Source organism: Piliocolobus tephrosceles, chromosome 13, assembly GCF_002776525.5.
Source record: "Piliocolobus tephrosceles isolate RC106 chromosome 13, ASM277652v3, whole genome shotgun sequence".
In the NCBI taxonomy this organism is placed as follows: Eukaryota; Metazoa; Chordata; class Mammalia; order Primates; family Cercopithecidae; genus Piliocolobus; species Piliocolobus tephrosceles.
The window spans coordinates 113,822,763-113,842,895 of record NC_045446.1 but is presented as its reverse complement, the minus strand read 5'-3'; the positions used below and the strand labels follow the sequence as shown (position 1 = coordinate 113,842,895).

At 43.9% G+C, this 20,133-nt stretch overlaps 1 protein-coding gene across 1 annotated transcript; it reads right to left on the bottom strand.

The window, feature by feature from the left end:
- Nucleotides 1-3,454: 3,454 nt before the first annotated feature.
- On the bottom strand, nt 3,455-12,466 carry PANX3 (pannexin 3). The gene is made up of 4 exons (XM_023208525.3): nt 12,286-12,466; nt 10,617-10,759; nt 6,312-6,526; nt 3,455-4,515 (listed from the first exon to the last, which is right to left on the bottom strand). Exons 1-4 carry the CDS (start codon nt 12,464-12,466, stop codon nt 3,876-3,878), a joined length of 1,179 nt encoding a protein of 392 aa, XP_023064293.1. The 3' UTR covers nt 3,455-3,875.
- Between the last annotated feature and the right edge of the window lie 7,667 nt (nt 12,467-20,133).

The following is a 20,133-nucleotide window of genomic DNA, read 5'->3' as shown; positions in this document are numbered from 1 at the left end:
GGCTTTCCCAAACTGTCTGGGAAAGAGTCCCAAGTGCTGGGACTCTGCTTCTTTCTCTGCTTCGTTCCTTTCTGTAGCTCACAGAAATGTGTTTGCAGGGCCTCCTAATGCTATGATCTTCCTAGGAGCTGAGAACACAGTCGTGAATAGGGAGGAAGGCCTTGGCTCTTTCTAGTAGGGAAGATGAGAGATTGAACACGCAGTTTTAGTACTGTCTCTAAGTAGGCACTCAGTAAATGTTTGTCTAGTGAAAGCAGAAGTGTATTTCTGTACATAATATGTACATTTATATGGTTCTAACTTTACAACCAAGGTCTATTAAAATTAAGGAGGATGGAAGAATCTTTAGGGTGCGGTATTGGTGAATGCCCCAGGCTGGATGGCAGAAGGCTTGCATCTTCTTCCAGCGATGCCAACAACTAGTTCAGTAACTGCAGGTTTTTTCTGTCAGAACCGAACATAGTCTTTAGATTGTAAACTTTATAATAGTGGAGGTGAATGGGATTTCTACATTGTAAAATACTCTACTGATATATAATGACTGTTATATGTTCAAAATGTAGATTGTTTTTGTTTTTTTGAGACGGAGTCTGACCCTGCTGCCCAGGCTGGAGTGCAGTGGCGCGATCTCGGCTCACTTCATCCTCTGACTCGCGAGTTCAAGCGGTTCTCCTGCCTCAGCCTCCCGAGTAGCTGGGATTACAGGCGCCCGCGAACACGCCCAGCTAATTTTTGTATCTTTAGTAGAGATGTGGTTTTATGATGTTGGCCAGGCTGGTGTCAAACTCCTGACCTCAGGTAATCTGCCCGCCTTGGATTACAGGGTGAGCCACAGCGCCTGGCCGAAAATATTGACTTTTAGAATTGTGGAAATTCAGGAAATATGTTACATAGTTAAAACCATAAGTTCATTGAACTACTGGAGAAAAATCTAACACTATAGTAAGTAATGTGTAGTCTGAATAAAAAACAGGTTCAGAACCGATGACCCAGGTACTTAATTTCTGAAAATAGTAAAAACAGTGACAGGGTCTTTGCAAAATCGTTTTAATACAGACAAAAGCTTATGGAATTCTTTTTTTGATCATATATATTGTAAAGTGCTCTTGTTTGACCTGAGTGAGTTTTTAATAGAGCAGCTCTTTGGGGTGCCAGTGTTTCACAAACATACTTAAGGCAGTCATATATATTCAGTTTTGGAAAATACCAGGATTATTTTTAGCGCTTAAAAAACCCACACTAATGCCTTTGGTAATATAGACTGGTTCTTTACCTTGGAACTTGAAAGTAGTCCCAGTAGGCCGGGCGCGGTGGCTCAAGCCTGTAATCCCAGCACTTTGGGAGGCCGAGACGGGCGGATCACGAGGTCAGGAGATCGAGACCCTCCTGGCTAACACGGTGAAACCCCGTCTCTACTAAAAAAATACAAAAAATTAGCCGGGCGAGGTGGTGGGCGCCTGTGGTCCCAGCCACTCGGGAGGCTGAGGCAGGAGAATGGCGTGAACCCAGGAGACGGAGGTTGCGGTGAGCTGAGATCCGGCCACTGCACTCCAGCCTGGGCAACAGAGCAAGACTCCGTCTCAAAAAAAAAAAAAAAAAACAAACAAAAAAAGAAAGTAGTCCCAGTAATAGGAAGAGACTTTTCTTTCCTTTTTTAAAAAATCTTGTTTGCTAATTGCCTGACTTATTTGCTGTTGTGCTGTATTTTGTCCTTGCAGGCTTTGGGGTCTGACTTTATTTGTATTATTTATTTTCATATACACGTATCACATCTGGTGGGAAGAAAAGTGCTATCCTTTGTCCTAGTTTGCAGGCTGTTTTGGCTAATGGACTTCAGTGGGATTTGCATGAAGGTATTTTTTGTTTCTTCTTCATTGGAAACATTTCCTTACACTTATAAAACATTTCATTCGAACCTTTGAAATTTAGAAAATATAGTACAGGAAAGGTTTAAAAATCCATAATGCTACCACTTGGAATGAACTACTTTTAACATGTTAGTATATGTGTCTAATATTTTATGCATTTTTATATAGGTTAGGTAATACTGAAAATAAAGTTTTCTTTTTGTTCATTTACCATTATATCATTTCAATTTCACAGATGTTAGTATAGCTTCTTTATAAGCATAATTTTAAGTGGCTGGTTAATATTCCAGTTATGGCTATATTATATTTTGCATAATTATTTCCATGTTCTTTGACTTTTTGGTCAATTCCATTAAAAGCACATCTTTGTGTCCAAAGCTGTTTCCATATAGGACAATTTCGAGGCTGGATTTGTGTGCTCCACAAAGGTGATGCCACTGAGCAACTCATTCAGTCCTTACTTGTTTAGAAGAATATTTACGTAGTGCCTATTATGATACCACCTTTAAGAACTTTAAGAGAGGAAGACAGACAAGTAAATTGGCAACGTTAATATGGTATGATAAGTTTATTTCAGAGGTAGGTTTTATTTTATTTGGCAGCACCCAGTCAGGGAAGGAGGGAGGAGATAGGAAAGGTTTCTTAAAGGAGATATATGTGGGCAGACTCTGAAGGAGAGGTAGTGGTTGGTTGGCCCAGTGAAGAACAAAGGACGGCATGCTGGGTGGTGGAGATCGTATCTTCAAAGGCTCAGCATTGTGAGCAGCATGGGAACTGCAAGTAGTTGATTGGTGTGAAAGTTGTGTGTAGAAAGAAGCAAGAGCAGAGACTGAAGCAGTAAGTAGGGTTTGGGTCATGAAAAGTCTTGTGTACCCACTGAAGAGTTGGACTTTGACCTAGTGACAGTAGGAAATCATCTATCAGCTCTTTGCTTGTGTTAGGTAAACTTACCTGAATTTGTCGGAAGCAACAGAACTTTTCTACGTAACTGTACAAAGAAGGGTCTAAATGGCCTATGCAAAAATTCTCTAAAGAAATGCATAATGTGTAGCTCTAAAAAGAAATATAAAATGGCAGACAGCATGATACTGTGTGTGACTCTTTGAAGTCAGATCAAAGTTCCATTAACTACAGGCATAGGAATGGGAGTTAGAAGATAAAATGGGGTGATTAAATCAGAAGAGAAAGATGTTCAATAGCATTTTACTGTCTAGTCATTTCTAAGTGCTCGCTATTCAGTGATTAGCTGTAAGGGAAGGCATAGTATCCTCTGGAGTATTAAAAGCATACCTGGCCCTATTAACAGTTGTGAAGGAGTCTGTAGCCCATAATCCCAGCCCCTGGTGAAATGAGTTCCTGGTTTAGATGGTGAAAAGTATATTGGGGCACCTGAGGGCTCCACTCATGGCTGAGACATAGCCCTGGCCTTGTTCTACTATGTCCTTACATCCTAAGAGCAGATTACAAATTGAAGCCGTCATCTCCCAGCTCTTTGGAGGCTATAGAGGACCTGGACAAGATTGATAACTTCTACAAAGCAAGCTGGGTCAATTCCTAGGATTTCAGGCCACACCAAAGGGTTTCCAGGGGTTTACATCTTTATTAATCACTTGCCAGATTGCCTCACTTGCTCTCTGGGGTAAGCTGAATGTGCGTCCAAGAAAGGATATGAAATTGCCTCCATAAATGGCCTCTAGAATCTTCTTTCCTTGCAGCATGCCTAGACTTTATTTCTTTTATTTATACTGTCCTCATAGAATGTTCTAGACTTAATTTTTTAGCTCTTTGACTCTTCAGCTCCAGCTTTCACATTTATTTCCATGTCTTGATTATGTCTTCTCACTTTTAGGATAACATGATAAAAGATACATGATTCAGTTAAGTCCAAGCTTAGCAATTTTAAAGTGTGTATTTTTGTGTGTGTGTGTGTATATGTGTATTAGTGGGCATGTCTTATGAGGAAGGAGAGAGACTTTCCACAAAATTTCTGGCTCCATGGTTTCTTAACTATGGGTGTTCATCACATGCTGGGTTGGTGAGATGTTTGGGTTTTGAGGGTTCTAAGCCAGCCAATAAAGTCATAAAATCAACTACTGTGTCAATATTGTGCTTCTGGGTGGTCGTATCCTTTAACACACATAAGACACTCAGCCAGCTAAAAGAGATGAGCTCAGAGATGTTAGCTCGGAGAAAAAGAAGGATCACATTGAGGTCATTGATGGGACACCCTAGCATCTTTCTGCTGAGGAGATCAAAAGCTGGGAGCATCTCATAGACAGATAAGAGTCGTTTGTCCCATCGACATAGCCGTGTGAGGTTGTATATGATCACTGGAACCAATATGGTGTATATTGCTACACTGGAGAGGCTAACAATCTGGAAAATGGACAGCGATGTCAGCCTGCATGTGATGAGATTGGGGACATGGGTCTCATCACTTAGCAGCCCTGTCTTGATGGAGCAGCTGAATTCTTCCTGGAAAAAGACATCCAGATGGAAATGACCAAGGTATAGGTAAGTTGCGGAGGTGAAGAGGAGCAAGAGAGAGTTCCTCAGGAGGTAGGTAGCCATTAGTGAATGTGAACGCTGCTTACATGCCAGGTACCGCTCTAGCAAAGGGAATTCAAAGTATCGTTCTTTCCGAGCCCTGGGCAGTGGAAGAAAGGAGGCAAGGTTAGTAGTGACAATTTAGAACCATACTCCAGGAGAGGCATGTGACAACGTAACAGATCTGTTTTCAACATGGCATTCTTGGCTCCCATAAAAATCTGCCTTCCCGGAGCATAACCATCCTTCTCCCCAAAACAGAGACATATGAGTGTATCTTGATTCTCCAAGTACTGACTGCCATGTGATAAACCCAGTGAATGATCTGAGTAATTATTTATTACACTGGATTTCTGCCAAGCAAGGCGGACTAAAGTTCTAAGCTGAAGTAGGATCTTTAGGTAGCAATAGGCTTATGAAATTAGCACTGGATTGGGGGTCTAGCTGAGTGCATTCTGGGCCGGGCATGGTGGCTCATGCCTATAATCCCAGCACTTTGGGAGGCTGAGGTGGAAGGGTCCCATAAGCCCAGGAATTTGAGACCACACTGGGAAACACAGCGAGACCTCATCTCTATGAAAAATACAAAAATTAGCTGGGTGTGATAGTGTACACCTATGGTCCCAGCTACTTCAGAGGCTGAGGAAGGAGGATTGCTTGTGTCCAGGAGATTGAGTCTGCAATAAGCCAGGATTGTGCCACTGCACTCCAGCCTGGGCAACAGAGTGAGACCCTGTCTCCCCCATCAAAAAAAAAAAAAAAAAAAAGTACATTCTGGTTCTTGGCCTGTGTACTCTGTGTATGATCTTTGGGCCAATTCATTCATCTTATGTAAATAATTTGGCTCACAAATGTTTGTTGAGAGCTTTGGTGTTCAGGTACATGTAAGCCAGTCTGTGCTCTGAAGAAGCTTAGAGTCTGGCTTGTGGGGAAGGGGCAGAGAAGACATGCAAATATGGAATAAAAATAGCACTTGGTTTGTTGCTAAAATCGTGGACACAAACCACAATGGCTGTAAAAGTTAGGAGAGGTAGGTAACAGTGTGGCCTTCGATGTTCAGAAACCTTTATGGAAAATATTGGCTGAAATCTGGGTTTCAAAAGATAGGATTTTTTTTTCCAAAGATAGAGTATGCGCATAAATATGGGACAATATGATTCAAATGTTAGCGCAATTGTCCCCTTGGGCCATGTAGCCTGGCCACTCTCTGTAAAACTATACCACTCTCCATCCCTCCAGCTTCCTTCTGCCCCCACTTTACTTTTTCTTTTCTTCATACCACTTATTATCTCAGAACATAGATTGCACTCCCATGTTCTGTTTTATTTGTCTGCGTTTCCTTAATAGAATCTAAGCCCCACATGGACAGGTACAGCTTTGTCTCTCCTGCCCCCATCCCCCAACACATACGCCCGAATGTATCGGAAGCACCCAGGATAGTGCCTGTATGCAGGTGGAGGAATGAGTACGTAGATAAATGATTTGTTCAGGGGAAGAGGAGGTTGCCTGGGTGCAGTGGAAGGTTTCTGTCACCTGGTAGTTAGAAGTTTGAAAAAATAGTTGGTGACAGTGTGTCGAGGGCCTTGCACACATGTATGGGAAAGTTTGAGTATTTTTTGGTAGGCATGAAGAGAGCTGTTTAAGGTTTCTGAGGGGAGTAGCGTATGAAAGTGGAATTCTAGAGAGATGAATCCCTTTGTGGGCTCCATGTACACTACAGGAAGAGTCCTTTCTCTCTCCCTTTACAGAAACAATAGAAAGTTAATGAGATGATGTGTTAAGCACTTTGCCCTCTTAAGACGAATGGCATGGAAGATCATTTAAAGATGACTATGCAAAGATATCATTTAAATTCTTGACTGAATTTCTCAGAAAAAGGTGGTAGAGACAACTCACTTCTCCAACTCATCCCAGAACACATAGGGGTCAGAGCTCTTCTGCCGGATCTTCAGCATGTGCTGCACCAGGCGGATGGAGCGATTATAGGATTTGTCCAGTTCGCTGATGATGAACAGCAGATCGGAGCTGAGGGCTGGCACAGCTGCGTACTGCCACAGCAGCACCGGCAGGTACATGAGCAAGGCCAGGGCCAGCAGGGAGTAGGGGAGGGCCTGCAGGGGGAGAGCAGCTGAGGAGGGAGGCCGGGGCTGCCGAGACCCCGAGTGACAGCGCTGAGTGAGGGGCTCTCCTTTCCCCTGTTCCTGCCTCAGCAGGGGAAGGCTGTGGGGCGAATGGGCTAGCCCAGGCCCAGCCCCCGAGGCACCCTAGTGACCTGGCTGAGTATAGGGAGGCCTGCTTGAGAAGGAATGTGCACCTTCATGCTCCCCTGGTTCGCTTTTCTGATCCAGGGTCTGTGTGGGTTCCCAGGGAGAAGAGAGAGTGAGAAGAGAGAGAGGAAGGGAGAGGAGGGGAGGGCAAGGGAGGAGAGGGGAGGGGAGGAGAGAGAAAAGGAGAGAGAGAGTGATCTGCCTACCTCCCTCCAAGTAGCCTGTGCAGCTAGCTAGCTAGGGATCATGGCCAGCAGAGGCCATGTCGTCCTAAGGGAGAGAAAATCCCATTTCCTCCCTGTCACCTTCCTGGACTTGGCTGATGCACAGTGGTCTTTTCCAATTTTTGGATTCTTGGTAATGCCAAACTACACCATCAGACACTGTCTTGGGATTCTTTGGGGGCTCTTTCAGATATGTAAATCTATAAGCTGACTTTCACGAATTCATAAGCCTTGTCTCCTCAATGACTGCATCGTTAGCTACCTGCAATAAAGGACTGATACGGGTTGAATTGTGTCCACGTCCTCCCTCCATTCAGACATTGAAGTCCTAATTCTTGGTACCTCAGAATGAAACCTTATTTGGAAATGGGGTTGTTGTGGATGCAATTAGTTAATTTAAAATGAGGTCATACTGGAACATGGTGGACCTCAAATTCATTATGATTGATGTTCTTTTTTTTTTTTTTTTTTTAAAGCCAGGTAAAGAAGCAGACATGCACACAGGGAGACTGCCCAGGGCACTGTATCTACAAGCTAAGGAGTGGGACCTGGCAGACCTTTCCCTCGTAGCCCTCAGAGGAGCCAATACTGATGACACCTTGGTCTTGGACTTCCGGTCTCCAGAACCCTGAGATGATAATTTTGATTGTTGAAGCCACCCAGTTGGTGGTGCCTTGTTTCAGCAGCCCTAGCAAATTAACATAGGGACTTTTCCTTAGGTTTCCTGGTCATACTTACCACACCTAGCAGGGTTGGGCCCTGTAAAGTAAAATCTCTACTTGTAAATATTTTCATTTATTTATTTATTTATTTAATTTATTTTTTGAGATGGAGTCTCGCTCTGTTGCCCAGGCTGGAGTGCAGTGCTGGAATCTCAGCTCACTGCAACCTCCGCCGGTTCAAGCAATTCTCCTGCCTCAGCCTCCTGAGTAGCTGGGATTATAGGTGCTCACTACCACATCCGGCTACTTTTTGTGTTTTTAGTAGAGATGGGGTTTCACCATGTTGGCCAGGCTGGTCTTGAATTCCTGACCTCAAGTGATCTGCCTGCCTCGGCCTCCTAAAGTGCTCTGCTCACAGGCGTGAGCCACCACATCCAGCCTGTAAATATTTTTTAAAGCTACAGTTTTGCTACGTGCTTGACATAAGTTATTTTATTTGATCTTCACAAGGATGTCATCAGGTAGATACAATTTAGTATCTCTATTTTACAGATAAGAAACCAAAGCATGAAAAGATTAAGTAACCTGTGCAGGGTTGTATATCAAGTAGGTAGGAGAGCCACGATTTGGAACTATAGGCTGTCTGATTCTGGAGCTTATTCCCTAAATGACTACTTCACTTATAGCTTCTCCTGAACCAGGGATGGTTTGTTATTTCAGAAGAGAGTTTGAAGAAAAAGAGGGAGGATACATAATTGATTGCATCTGGGTAGAAAAGAAAGGTGTGGGGTCGGGCGTGGTAGCTCATGCCTGTAATCCCAGCACTTTGGGAGGCCAAGGCAGTTGGATCACGAGGTCAAGAGATCGAGATCATCCTGGCTAACATGGTGAAACTCCATCTCTACAGAAAATACAAAAATTAGCCGGGCATGGTGGTGGGTGCCTGTAGTTCCAGCTATTCAGGAGGCTGAGGCAGGAGAATCACTTGAATCTGGGAGGCAGAGCTTGCCGTGAGCCGAGATTGTTCCACTGCACTCCAGCCTGGTAACACAGTGAGACTCTGTCTCAAAAAAAAAAAAAAAAAAAAAAGAAAAGAAAAGAAAGGTGTGTGTTTATGTTTTCTGAATTAAACAGGAAAGTTATGTTACGAAAGGCATACCAGGTTCTAGAGAAAACTAGAACGTTTTTGCTGCTAAGAAAGGGCAGAAAGAAACGCCTGTAATCCCAGCACTTTGGGAGGCCAAGGCAGGCGGATCACAAGGCCAGGAGTTCGAGACCAGCCTGACCAACATGATGAAATGCTGTCTCTACTAAAAATACAAAAATTAGCCGGGCATGGTGGTGGGCGCCTGTAGTCCCAGCTACTTGGGAGGCTGAGGCAGGAGAATCGCTTAAACCTGGGAGTTGGAGGTTGCAGTGAGCTGAGATCGCGCCATTGCACTCCTGCCTGGGGGATAAGAGCCAGACTCCATCTCTAGAACAAAAAAAAAAAAAGGTGGGGGGGGCGTTTCTTGAAAATGAACCTTTCCTTCATACTAGAGATTCTTTTGCAGGCAACAGAAGTGGAGCCTGAGAATTTGGGATTAAAGGGCTTCCTGGTGGCCAGGTGCTGTGGCTCATGCCTGCAATCCCAGCACTTTGGGAGGCTGAGGCAGGCGGATCACCTGAGGTCAGGAGTTTGAGAGCAACCTGGACAACATGGTGAAACCCCATCTCTATTAAAAATACAAAAATTAGCCAGGCATGGTGGCGGGCACCTGTAATCCCAGCTACTCAGGAGGCTGAGACAGGAGAATCGCTTGAACCGGGGAGGCAGAGATTGCAGTGAGCCAAGATCACACCATTGCACTCCAGCCTAGGTGACAAGCATGAAACAACTCCATCTCAAAAAAAAAAAGAAAAAAGAAACAGAAAAACTTTCTGGTGATCTTGATTATCAGACAATTTGACCCTTTTCTTATATGTGAATTCCTCTACCATAGAACTTTTTTTTTTTTAACCATCTAGATCCTTCCTGAACTTCCAGTGACAGAAATCTCATTAACTCTTTCCATTAAGTCTCTGGTTTTGTCTCAGTCCTAGAACTGTGGCAATTTGACAGCTTGTTACTGGCATGCCTAGAAAATGCTACACGTGTCTTCTGACTAAACCTCATGAATCACACATGTTACCACTGCCTCTTCCTAAAACCCCGCTAGGATGACAATGAGACATAAAAGAAGACATATTTTTATAAGGTCAAAGAGAACAGGAGAGGAGACAAGGGAGCCCAATATTGAAAACTGGAAAGCAGTTGCAAGATGGAAGACACCAGCTCATGGGGAGGATGGGGAGAGGAGGCAGGGACAGGCAGGCTGTTGTCACCACAGAACCAGGAATCGGAGACACCAGGTCCTTCTGAAAACAAGAGTGCAGGAGGGGCTGAAAACAGGGAACTTGTTGGAAAAATCTGTGTGAGAAACAGCCTACAGATCCTTTCTGTAATGTGAGGCAGTCAAGCGGCTCCTCTTTCCCTCCCCTAACAGGCTTGATGGTTACTCTCTGGAGAGATTAAATCAGATTAAATTCTGCTCTTGGGTCCATGGAAGCAGGGGAGCCATGCTGGGACGGGGGAGCAGCTGAGTGAACTCTGAGTGGTGAGACCCACAGCCAAGTTCCTAGAGGGTGGGTAGGCAGGCTTAATTCCAACGGCACCCCGCCCTTCCCCACAAATTAAGGTCTGAATGACTCTTCTAGGAGGAAACTGATGAGCCCAGGAAAAAGGACTACAGAGTCAGTATTTCAGAAACTAATGAAATAGACCAAAGGGATCACCTTAAACCGAAGTCTGCCTGTTTATGTGCCTCACCCTTAGGCACAAAGCTTCCAATTAGATACAAGTGGGTCACCAAAGATCGGCAGATTCAGAGAATGCCTGAAACATGAAAGCAAGTGACTAAAATAAATGGGTTAGGGGTGGTGGGGATAGAGGCAAGAGGGAGTAGAATGAAGTGGTTCTGCCCCACTCCACTCAACTGTGAAGCTGGCCTTACAGACAGTTTGCTTTACCTTGTGGGGCCAGAGAGATTTCATCTTGTCCTGACGAGGCCCGTCCTGCTCGTGGTGAACCAGTGAGTCCCAGCAGGAGCTGTCCACATAGGCTGCCTGCCGGATGCTGAAGTTACTGGGAGAGAAGCAACTGATCGGAGACCCTGCAACAGGAACACAGCTTTGAGGCCGCCTGAGTTGGAGTGGAGGAGTGGGGACTCAGGGGCAATCATCTAACTCTTTCCGTTTCTGTTTCTGGCAAGGACTGTCTTCTTCCCACACCTTAGTTTTCTGGGTTGAGCACTGCCATGTCACGGTAGGACAGGGCACTCCTGGATGCATCCCACTGTATGGCCAGGGCTTGCCAGTGCTGACTCAGCCTTTTAGGTCTGGTGGTTCTTTGCTCTCAGAGTACCCCCTGGGCTTTTTGTGCTCCTGTAGTCTGGTACCAGAAGGCTTGTGGTTTGATGGTGATGTCTCTTTCCTGAAATAACTGACATCCTTTAGGCTCTAAAATGTTGAGGATTAACTGCCTGGGCTTCTGAGCCTAAATGAAGAGAAAGGGTGGGCAAATTATGCCGGAAGGAAAGTGGGCTTGGAGGAGAGTTCCTGCCTTTTTGTTTTCATGTCAGTCTGCAGAGAGAGGCAGAAGTGGGAGCCATTTCTTCTCCCCTGGTTGTGGATGAATGAAGAGGTGGTGGGAGGCTGGCACACCTGTTTGGGAAATGTAGTAAGCTAATGGCACTGTTGGAAAGGAAAGCCAGAAAGAAGTCTCAGTTCTCAGGAAGTCCACATTCTCTTTTTTTTTTTTTTTTTTTTGAGATGGAGTCTTGCTCTGTCACCCAGGCTGGAGTACAGTGGCCGGATCTCAGCTTACTGCAAGCTCCGCCTCCCGGGTTTATGCCATTCTCCTGCCTCAGCCTCCCAAGTAGCTGGGACTACAGGCGCCGCCACCTCGCCCGGCTAGTTTTTTGTATTTTTAGTAGAGACAGGGTTTCACCGTGTTAGCCAGGATGGTCTCGATCTCCTGACCTCGTGATCCGCCCGTCTCGGCCTCCCAAAGTGCTGGGATTACAGGCTTGAGCCACCGCGCCCGGCCCACATTCTCTTTAACAAAGGTGGTGGATTTGCTGAGTGAATCCAGCACCTGAAACCCTAGATGTATGTGTATGCCAATGTCTGTGTGTGTGGCTGGGGTTCGTAGACAGAAAGCAATGGGTTTATCCAGCATCTCCAATGTGCCTGGCTCTCAGGCACTTAATACATGTTCTCAAGTCAATAACCCTGGAGTTGGGGGGTTGGGGTGGGAAGAGGGCCCAGAGCAAATAAGAGACTTGGCCCAGCTAAGATGAAGAGGTCTAAGGTCCTAAAAACATTACCAGGGGTGTCAACTTCTTTCATTCATACTGAAAACCAAAATAAAGGTTTGATCAATTGAAATGACATAAAATATATGAATACTAAAATTACAACTTTTTTATAACTGTAACATTTTGCAGATGACTTTCAAAATTTTTTGTACCTCTGCTTTGCTGGCCTGAACTCATGCATCATCTGCCTTTTGGATAATCCAGCCCAGCCCAAAGCCATGGAATCCTATCACTGTGCGCACCACCTCACTTCAGAGCCGGTGCAGAGGCTGACATGAAGGGGAGTCTCTCTTGCGCACTGGGCCTTGGAAGCAACTTACCAGAAGAGAACTCCTGGGCGAATGCCAGGGACATCAGCAACAAGGGGGCGCCCACAGATACGAACTTGACTATCCGGTCCAGGGGCAGTTCCAGGCGCAGTCCTTTGAGGCGGGGGCTCCTGCGGTCAGGCAGCAGGGCATCCGAGAGCATGTACTCTGCAGCTGTGTGTGCAAGTGACATGATGCTGCCGAGCTTGCGAGTGCCAAGGTGGCAGGAGGGGTCCTGGGATGGTGGAATGAGGAGATGGCAGCTTCAGGCAGCTGGGTTTGGACAGACAGTGCCTGCTGCCCCAGCCTTATGGATATCTATGCTGGGAGCAGGCGATGGTTCTCTAAATAACTGCCCAGGCCTTGAGCCAGGCCCTGCTAATTAGAGGGAGGCATAGCCTTAGCGGATCCTTGCTGGAGGAGGGTCGGGCCTCACCTGGGGCTGGTGCCATAGTGTTGTCTGGATTTTCCTAGAGCAGATGGAGTTCTGTGGCTTTATGCTGCCCTGTCATTAATAAAGTATTTTCAGCGGGGCGGTGGAGAGAAGGAGGGCTGTGGAACCAGGCTGCCCCCATGTAATTGGTGTGGAATTTGGAGGAGGATTGCTGAAATGTTTTGAAGGCACTCATTTTGTGGTTTGGGGTGGGAGTCGAGCCCCCGCGACCCAGCTGGGATTGCGACCCTACACAGTCGTCTTTCTCCCAGTGATGGTTTTTGCTCTGGGCCCAGACTCTTTCCCAGAAACTTTTCTGTGTTTGGTGTTAGATTTCCTTCCCTGACTCTGGTCTTTTTTCCAGAATGTTTCAACTACATATTTACAATTTCCAATTCCTTTTTAGCCCATAGGTTCTTTACAAAGCTAGGGGTGCACGGCAGTGTTGAGTCATGGAAAGAGCAAAACCTTTGAAATTTGGAGGGAAAACTCCTCCACTGGAGACCTAGGAGTACCCAGGTTTTAACTGTGTGACTTCAGGCCAGTCGCTTTTAGCTCAGTTTCCCCATCTCTCAAATGGTAGAATGTAACAAGCTTACAGGATTGGGGGGATTGATTAAGAGGATTGTTTGTGAAGGTGCTTTGTAAACTGTAAAGTGTAGCAGAAGTGTCAGCTCTTATTTCAGTTTGGTGGGGGTGGGTGAGTGGAGAATAGGGCACTCTTGTCTCTAGTGTTGCCCTTAAACTGGCAATAGAGGCTCTTAACTTTATCCTCTTTGGTTGTGCCCTTCTCATCAGGCAACAAGTACATGGGCCCAAACGGATATGTCCATTCAGAGTGTGCAGCCAGCTAGAAACCACTCTGTAAGGCCCTGCCCCAAAGGCCCCAGCCGACTTCCCAGACCTGTATGGGCCTTTTTTTTAGGGGTAACCTCCCGAGGGAAGATTGTGCTGCTGGTGTGCACTTCTAGGCCCAAGGAATGGCTGGCTGTTGGGGTTTGGATGCAATCTGTAAGTCTTGGGGTGTCCACACGTGCCATTGTGAGGTTTTTTGCAATGTGGGCGTTAGCTGGGTTGGGAAGAGAAGATTGGGCCAGGGACCTGGGAGAGTTTGAGGATTCTAAATTTGAACCTGGCATTCCTGATCATTATGAAGCTGGGGTGTGCATGTCTATATATGTCAAGCAAGGATAACATATTTTATTCAACAGTTTGTTAACTTGGTTTATAACTTTTCATATTTTAGATATATGGTATGTGGACCTCTATTTGAACTTTTTTTTCCTAGGCCACAAATGTTTGGGCTGGGCTTACCTCTCTCCCACCCCACAGGCTAGAGGCCCATTTGGATTCAGAGCTGCCCTGTGTGTGCTAACTGGAGTGTATGAGTCATGGGGCAGCAGAAGGGATCCTTTATTTCTCTTCCCCATTTCCCTCCCCACACCACATTTCTGTATCTTTGAATTAGCCATGTTTTTGCCAAATGTTTATTATTAGTCTGTATGCATGTATATCCTTTTACTTTTTAAAAACACATTTTTATTGAGAAATAATATACACACCTTAATACTGTGTATAGCGTACACTACTTGTGTGATGGGTGCACTAAAATCTCAGACTTCTCCACTATACAATTTATCCATGTAACCAAAAACGATTTGTACCCCAAAAGCAACTGAAATAAAAAATTAAAAAAACCAAAAACCAGAGAAAAATTCATATACCATAAGTGAAGGGGTGGCCTGCCCCTCCACACCTGTGGGTGCTTCTCGTTAGGTGGGACGAGAGACTTGAGAAAAAAATAAAGACACAGAGACAAGGTATAGAGAAAGAAAAGCGGGACCCAGGGGGCCAGTACTGTGTTTTCAGAGGACCCACACTGGCACCGGCCTCTGAGTTCCCTTAGTATTTATTGATAATTATCTTTTTTTTTTTTTTTTTTTTTGAGACGGAGTCTCGCTCTGTCGCCCGGGCTGGAGTGTAGTGGCCGGATCTCAGCTCACTGCAAGCTCCGCCTCCCGGGTTTATGCCATTCTCCTGCCTCAGCCTCCCGAGTAGCTGGGACTACAGGCGCCGCCACCTCGCCCAGCTAGTTTTTTGTATTTTTTAGTAGAGAGGGGGTTTCACCGCGTTAGCCAGGATGGTCTCGATCTCCTGACCTCGTGATCCGCCCGTCTCGGCCTCCCAAAGTGCTGGGATTACAGGCTTGAGCCACCGCGCCCGGCGATAATTATCTTTACCATCTAAAAGATAAGGGAGTAGCTAGAAAATAGGATCATTGTAGGGAGGAAATCAGCAGTAAGACATAAGAACAAAAATCCCTGTAACATGAATAAGTTGAAAGGAAAATGCTGTGCCTTGAGATGCATATGCGAACATCTCCATAAACCTTTTAGCAGTATTGCTCCAGCAAGCCCCACCTCATTCCTAAAGGCGGTTTTCTCCTTGCTCAGTAAACAAAGCATACAATGGGTTTTACACCGAGACGTTCCATTGCCCAGGGAGGGGCAGGATTCTTAATCAGCAAGCTGCCTTCAGGTACTTGTTTAACAAAGACACATCCTGCACAGCCCAATATCCATTAAACCTTGAGTCACCACACCACATGTCTCTTGCAAGGACAAAGTTGGGGGTAGGGTCACAGATTAACAGCATCTCAAATACAGAACTAAATGGAGTCTCTTATGTCTACTTCCTTCTATATAGACACAGTAACAGGCTGATCTCTCTTTTCCCCACAATAAGGATGCAGTTTAATAAATATTCATCTGATCAAGAAACAGAACATTACGGGCACCCCGGAAACCACCTCTGTGCTCCTTTCTTCTAGCTTTTCCAAACGGTAAACGTTATATACACTTCTAATTGATTAGTTTTGCCTTTTTTATACATTATGAAAATGGAATCATCTGTATATACTCTTTTGTGTCTGGCTTCTTTTGCTCCACATCGTATTTATGAGAATCATCCATTTTATTATTGCCTGTTTTTGTACTTTATGTAAATGGAATCATGTGCATGTGTTTATGTGTCTGGATTCTCTGCTCAGCGTATTTTTGAGATTCACCATATTGTTATATGTACCAGAAATGCATTTCCTCTGTGTAGATATATAACAATTTGTTTATCTATTCATAAGCTGACAGATATTTAGGTTTTCAGGTTCTGGATGTTAGAAGATACTGTTGCTGTGAACATTCTAATATGTGTCTCTTGGTGAATATATGTATGCATTTATGTTGGGTACATAGTGAGGGGTGGAATTGCTAGGTCATAATGCTATGCGCATGTTTATCTCTATAGTTTTTCAAGAGGTTGTATCAGTTTACACTTTCACCAACGGCTTATGAAAATCCTAGTTGCTGCACATCCTTGACATTACACCTTTGGAATTAAAAAATTATTAAAGCCATTTTGGAAGGTGTGTAGTAGTAGTGCATTGTGGTTTTAACTTGAATATCTCTGTCGACTAATGAAGTTGGCTACTTTGGCTGTTTGGATATTTTCTTTTGTGAGTGTATGTTTGAGTCTTTTGCCTTTTTTTATGTTGGGTTGTCTATCTTTTGCTTATTGATTTGTAGTACTTTTTTTTTTTTTTTGAGACGGAGTCTTGCTGTGTCTCCTGGGCTGGAGTGCAGTGGCCTGATCTCAGCTCACTGCAAGCTCCGCCTCCCGGGTTCACGCCATTCTCCTGCCTCAGCCTCCGGAGTAGCTGGAACTACAGGCGCCCACCACCTCGCCCGGCTAGTTTTTTGTATTTTTAGTAGAGACGGGGTTTCACCGTGTTAGCCAGGATGGTCTCGATCTCCTGACCTCATGATCCGCCCGTCTCAGCCTCCCAAAGTGCTGGGATTACAGGCTTGAGCCACCGCGCCCGGCTGTAGTACTTTTTCAAATATTCTGGATATGAGACCATTGCTAGCAACATGTTTTATTTATATCTTCTTCCACTCCACTGGTTGCCTTTTCATTCTCTTAATGGTGTCTTTTGATGACCAGAAGTTCTAATTTTAATACAGTCCATGTATTATTTTTTTTCTATGGATAGTGCTATATGTATTCTGTTTAATGAACCATTGGTTATTAATTACAATGCCGTGAAAAATGTTTCCGAGGTGTTCTCCAAAATATTTTTGTGTTATGTTTCTCATTAGAGTCTGCAGTTCATCTATAATTTTTTTTAACATGTGGTATGAGATAGAGGTCAAGAAATATTATTTTCCATATGGCTATCCAACTGACTCAGCACCATTTATTGTAAGACCAGTCCTTTCTCATTGCAGTGCAGTGTTGTCATGGTCAGGTGACTCTGTTCCAGCTGACAATTTGTCTTTTTTTTTTTTTGCCAACACTACACTATCTTAGCTAGTGTAGCTTTATAACAGGTCTTGGCACCCATAGTGTAGATCTTCCAGTTTTATTGTTCTTCAGGATTGCTCTGGTTATTTTTGATCTTTTGCATTTCTACATGAATTTTACAATCAGGTTTTGAATTTCAGCAGGAAAAAACCTGCTAGAATTTTTTGATTGTGACTTTAATTTACAGTTTAATTTGGGAAACATTGCCCTCTTTACAGCATTTAGTTTTCAAATCTATGAACATGGTATATCCCTCCATTTGTTTAAGACTTCTTTCTGAAGCTGGGCACGGTGACTCACACCTGTAATCCCAGCATTTTGGGAGGCCGAGGCAAGTGGATCACCTGAGGTCAGGAGTTCAAGACCAGCCTGGCCAACAGGATTAAACCCCATCTCTACTAAAAATACAAAACATTAGCCAGATGTGGTGACAGGCACCTGTAATCCCAGCTACTTGGGAGGCTGAGGCAGAGGAATCAATTGAACCTGGGAGGCAGAGGTTGCAGTGAGCTGAGATCGCGCCACTGCACTCCCGCCTGGGCAACAAGAGTGAAATTCTGTCTCAAAACAAACAAATAAATATACAAATCATAAAGACTTCTTTCTGTGCATAGCAACTTTTGGTTTTAAGTGTGGGTGTTTTGTACATCTATTGTTGGATTTATTCCTAGGTATTTGATGTTTCTTGATGCTATTGTTAACCATGTATTTTTTAGAAAATTTATTTCTGTTTGTTGCTCATATATGGAAACACAACTGATTTTTGTACACTGATCTTGTGTACGTCAATCTTATTGAATTCATTTATTGATTCTAATAGTTTGTAGATTAATTTAGATTTTTAAAAATCTATACAACCATATCATTTATGAAAAATCAGTTTTCTTTCTTTCTGTGTTTCTTTCTTTCTCTCTTTCTTTCTTTCATCTTCATGCCTTTTATTTATTTTCTTGCCCTCTTACACTGGTTAGGCCATCCAGTATAATATTAAATATGAGTAGTGATAATGGGTATCCCTGCCTTGTTCCTTCTCTCAGAGGGAAAGTTTTCAGTGTTATTATTGAGCAGGATGTTCATTGTAGGTTTTTTTCCTTTTTTTTTATTGGTAGGCATTCTTTTTCACATTAAAGAAGTTCTCCTTTATTCCTAGCTTGCTAAGTGTGTTTGATATGAATGAATATTGAATTTTTAAAAATATATTTCCTGCATACTTTGAGATGCTCATGATTTTTAACTTTATATGTATTATTGTGATGAAATATATTGATCAATGTTTGAATATTAAATTACTCTTGCATCTGTGAAGTAAATCTCACTTGGTTCAGATATATCACCTTTTAAATTTTTTATTGGTTTCAGTTTGCTAATGTTTTGGTAAGGATTTTTACATTTCTATTTAAAAAGGAGAAAGAACTTGATTTAGTTTTCCTTTTTGATAAGGTCTTTGGCAGGTTATGCCGGCCATACCAAAAGAGTTAGGAAGTCTTTCTTCTTTATCTGCTTCCTCTTGTAAGGGTTTGTGCAATATTGGTATTATTTCTTCACTAAATATTTGGAAGAATTTGCAGGTGAAACCATCTAGTCTTGGGATTTTCTTTGTGTGGAATTTTAGTAATGGATTTGATTTCTTTAGTCAGTATTTGACTGTTCAGATTTTCTTTTTTTAACTTTTACTTTATTTTATTTTTTTTGATACGATATACGAAGTCTCACCCTGTTGCCCAGGCTGGAGTGCAATGGCGCGATCTCGGCTCACTGCAACCTCCGCCTCCCAGGTTCAAGCGATTCTCCCACCTCAGCTTCTGGAGTAGCTGGATTATAGGCGTGTGCCACCATGCCCAGCTAAGTTTTGTATTTTTAGTAGAGATGGGGTTTCACCATGTTGGCCAGGCTGGTCTGGAACTCCCGACCTCAGGTGATCCCCCTGCCTCAGCCTTCCAAAGTGCTGGGATTACGGGCGTGAGCCACCACACCCGGCCTGATTAATCAAATTTTCTAGTTTCTCTTATCACAGCTTAAATGCACTGGTTTTCTATTGTTGCATAAAAAATTACCCCAAAATGTAGGGATTAAAACAAAAAAAGTTATTATCTCAAATATTGTATAGATCAGAAATTTGGGAGGGGCTTAGCTAGGTTGTTCTGGCTCAGGGTCTAGTGAAGGTGTTGACTGGGGCTGCAGACATCTAAGGGCTTGACTAGCTGTGGGATCTGCTTCCATACTCACTGAGTGGTTACTGGCTGGGAGTCTCAGTTTCTTGTTGAGTGTTGGCAGTAGGCCTCAGTTCCTTACTGCATAGGCCTCTCCTTAGGGTGACATGGGTACTGGTTTTCCCAGAGCAGATGATCCAAGAGAGAAAGCAAACAGGAAGCGACAGCGCCTTGCATGACCTAATCTCGGAAGTTGCAACTGCTATTTCTGCTTTTTACTATTCACTAGAAGGAAGTCATTAAGTCCCCATATCCACAGAGAAAGGAATTAAGCTACACAGTTTAAACGAGTGTCAAAGAATTTGCGAACTATTTTAAACCATTATATTAATAAGTTAAAAATTTGAGAAAATTGTCCATTTTCCATTCAAACTGTCAAATTTGTTGGCATACTAGTAATCATCATATCCTCTTATATCAAATTGTATTATGTAATTTTATATATATAGCCAAGTTGAAAGAATTTTATAGTGAATGCTTGCAATCCTTAATTCTTTTTTTTTTTTTTTTTTTTTTTTTTTTGAGACGGAGTCTTGCTCTGTCGCCCAGGCTGGAGTGCAGTGGCTGGATCTCAGCTCACTGCAAGCTCCGCCTCCCGGGTTCACGTCATTCTCCTGCCTCAGCCTCCCCAGTAGCTGGGACCACAGGCGCCGGCCACCTCGCCCGGCTAATTTTTTTGTATTTTTAGTAGAGACGGGGTTTCACCGTGTTAGTCAGGATGGTCTCGATCTCCTGACCTCGTGATCCGCCCGTCTCGTCCTCCCAACAAGTGCTGGGATTACAGGCTTGAGCCACCGCGCCCGGCCGCAATCCTTAATTCTATCCTTAGCACTTCACATGGTTTGCTTTGTTATGCAT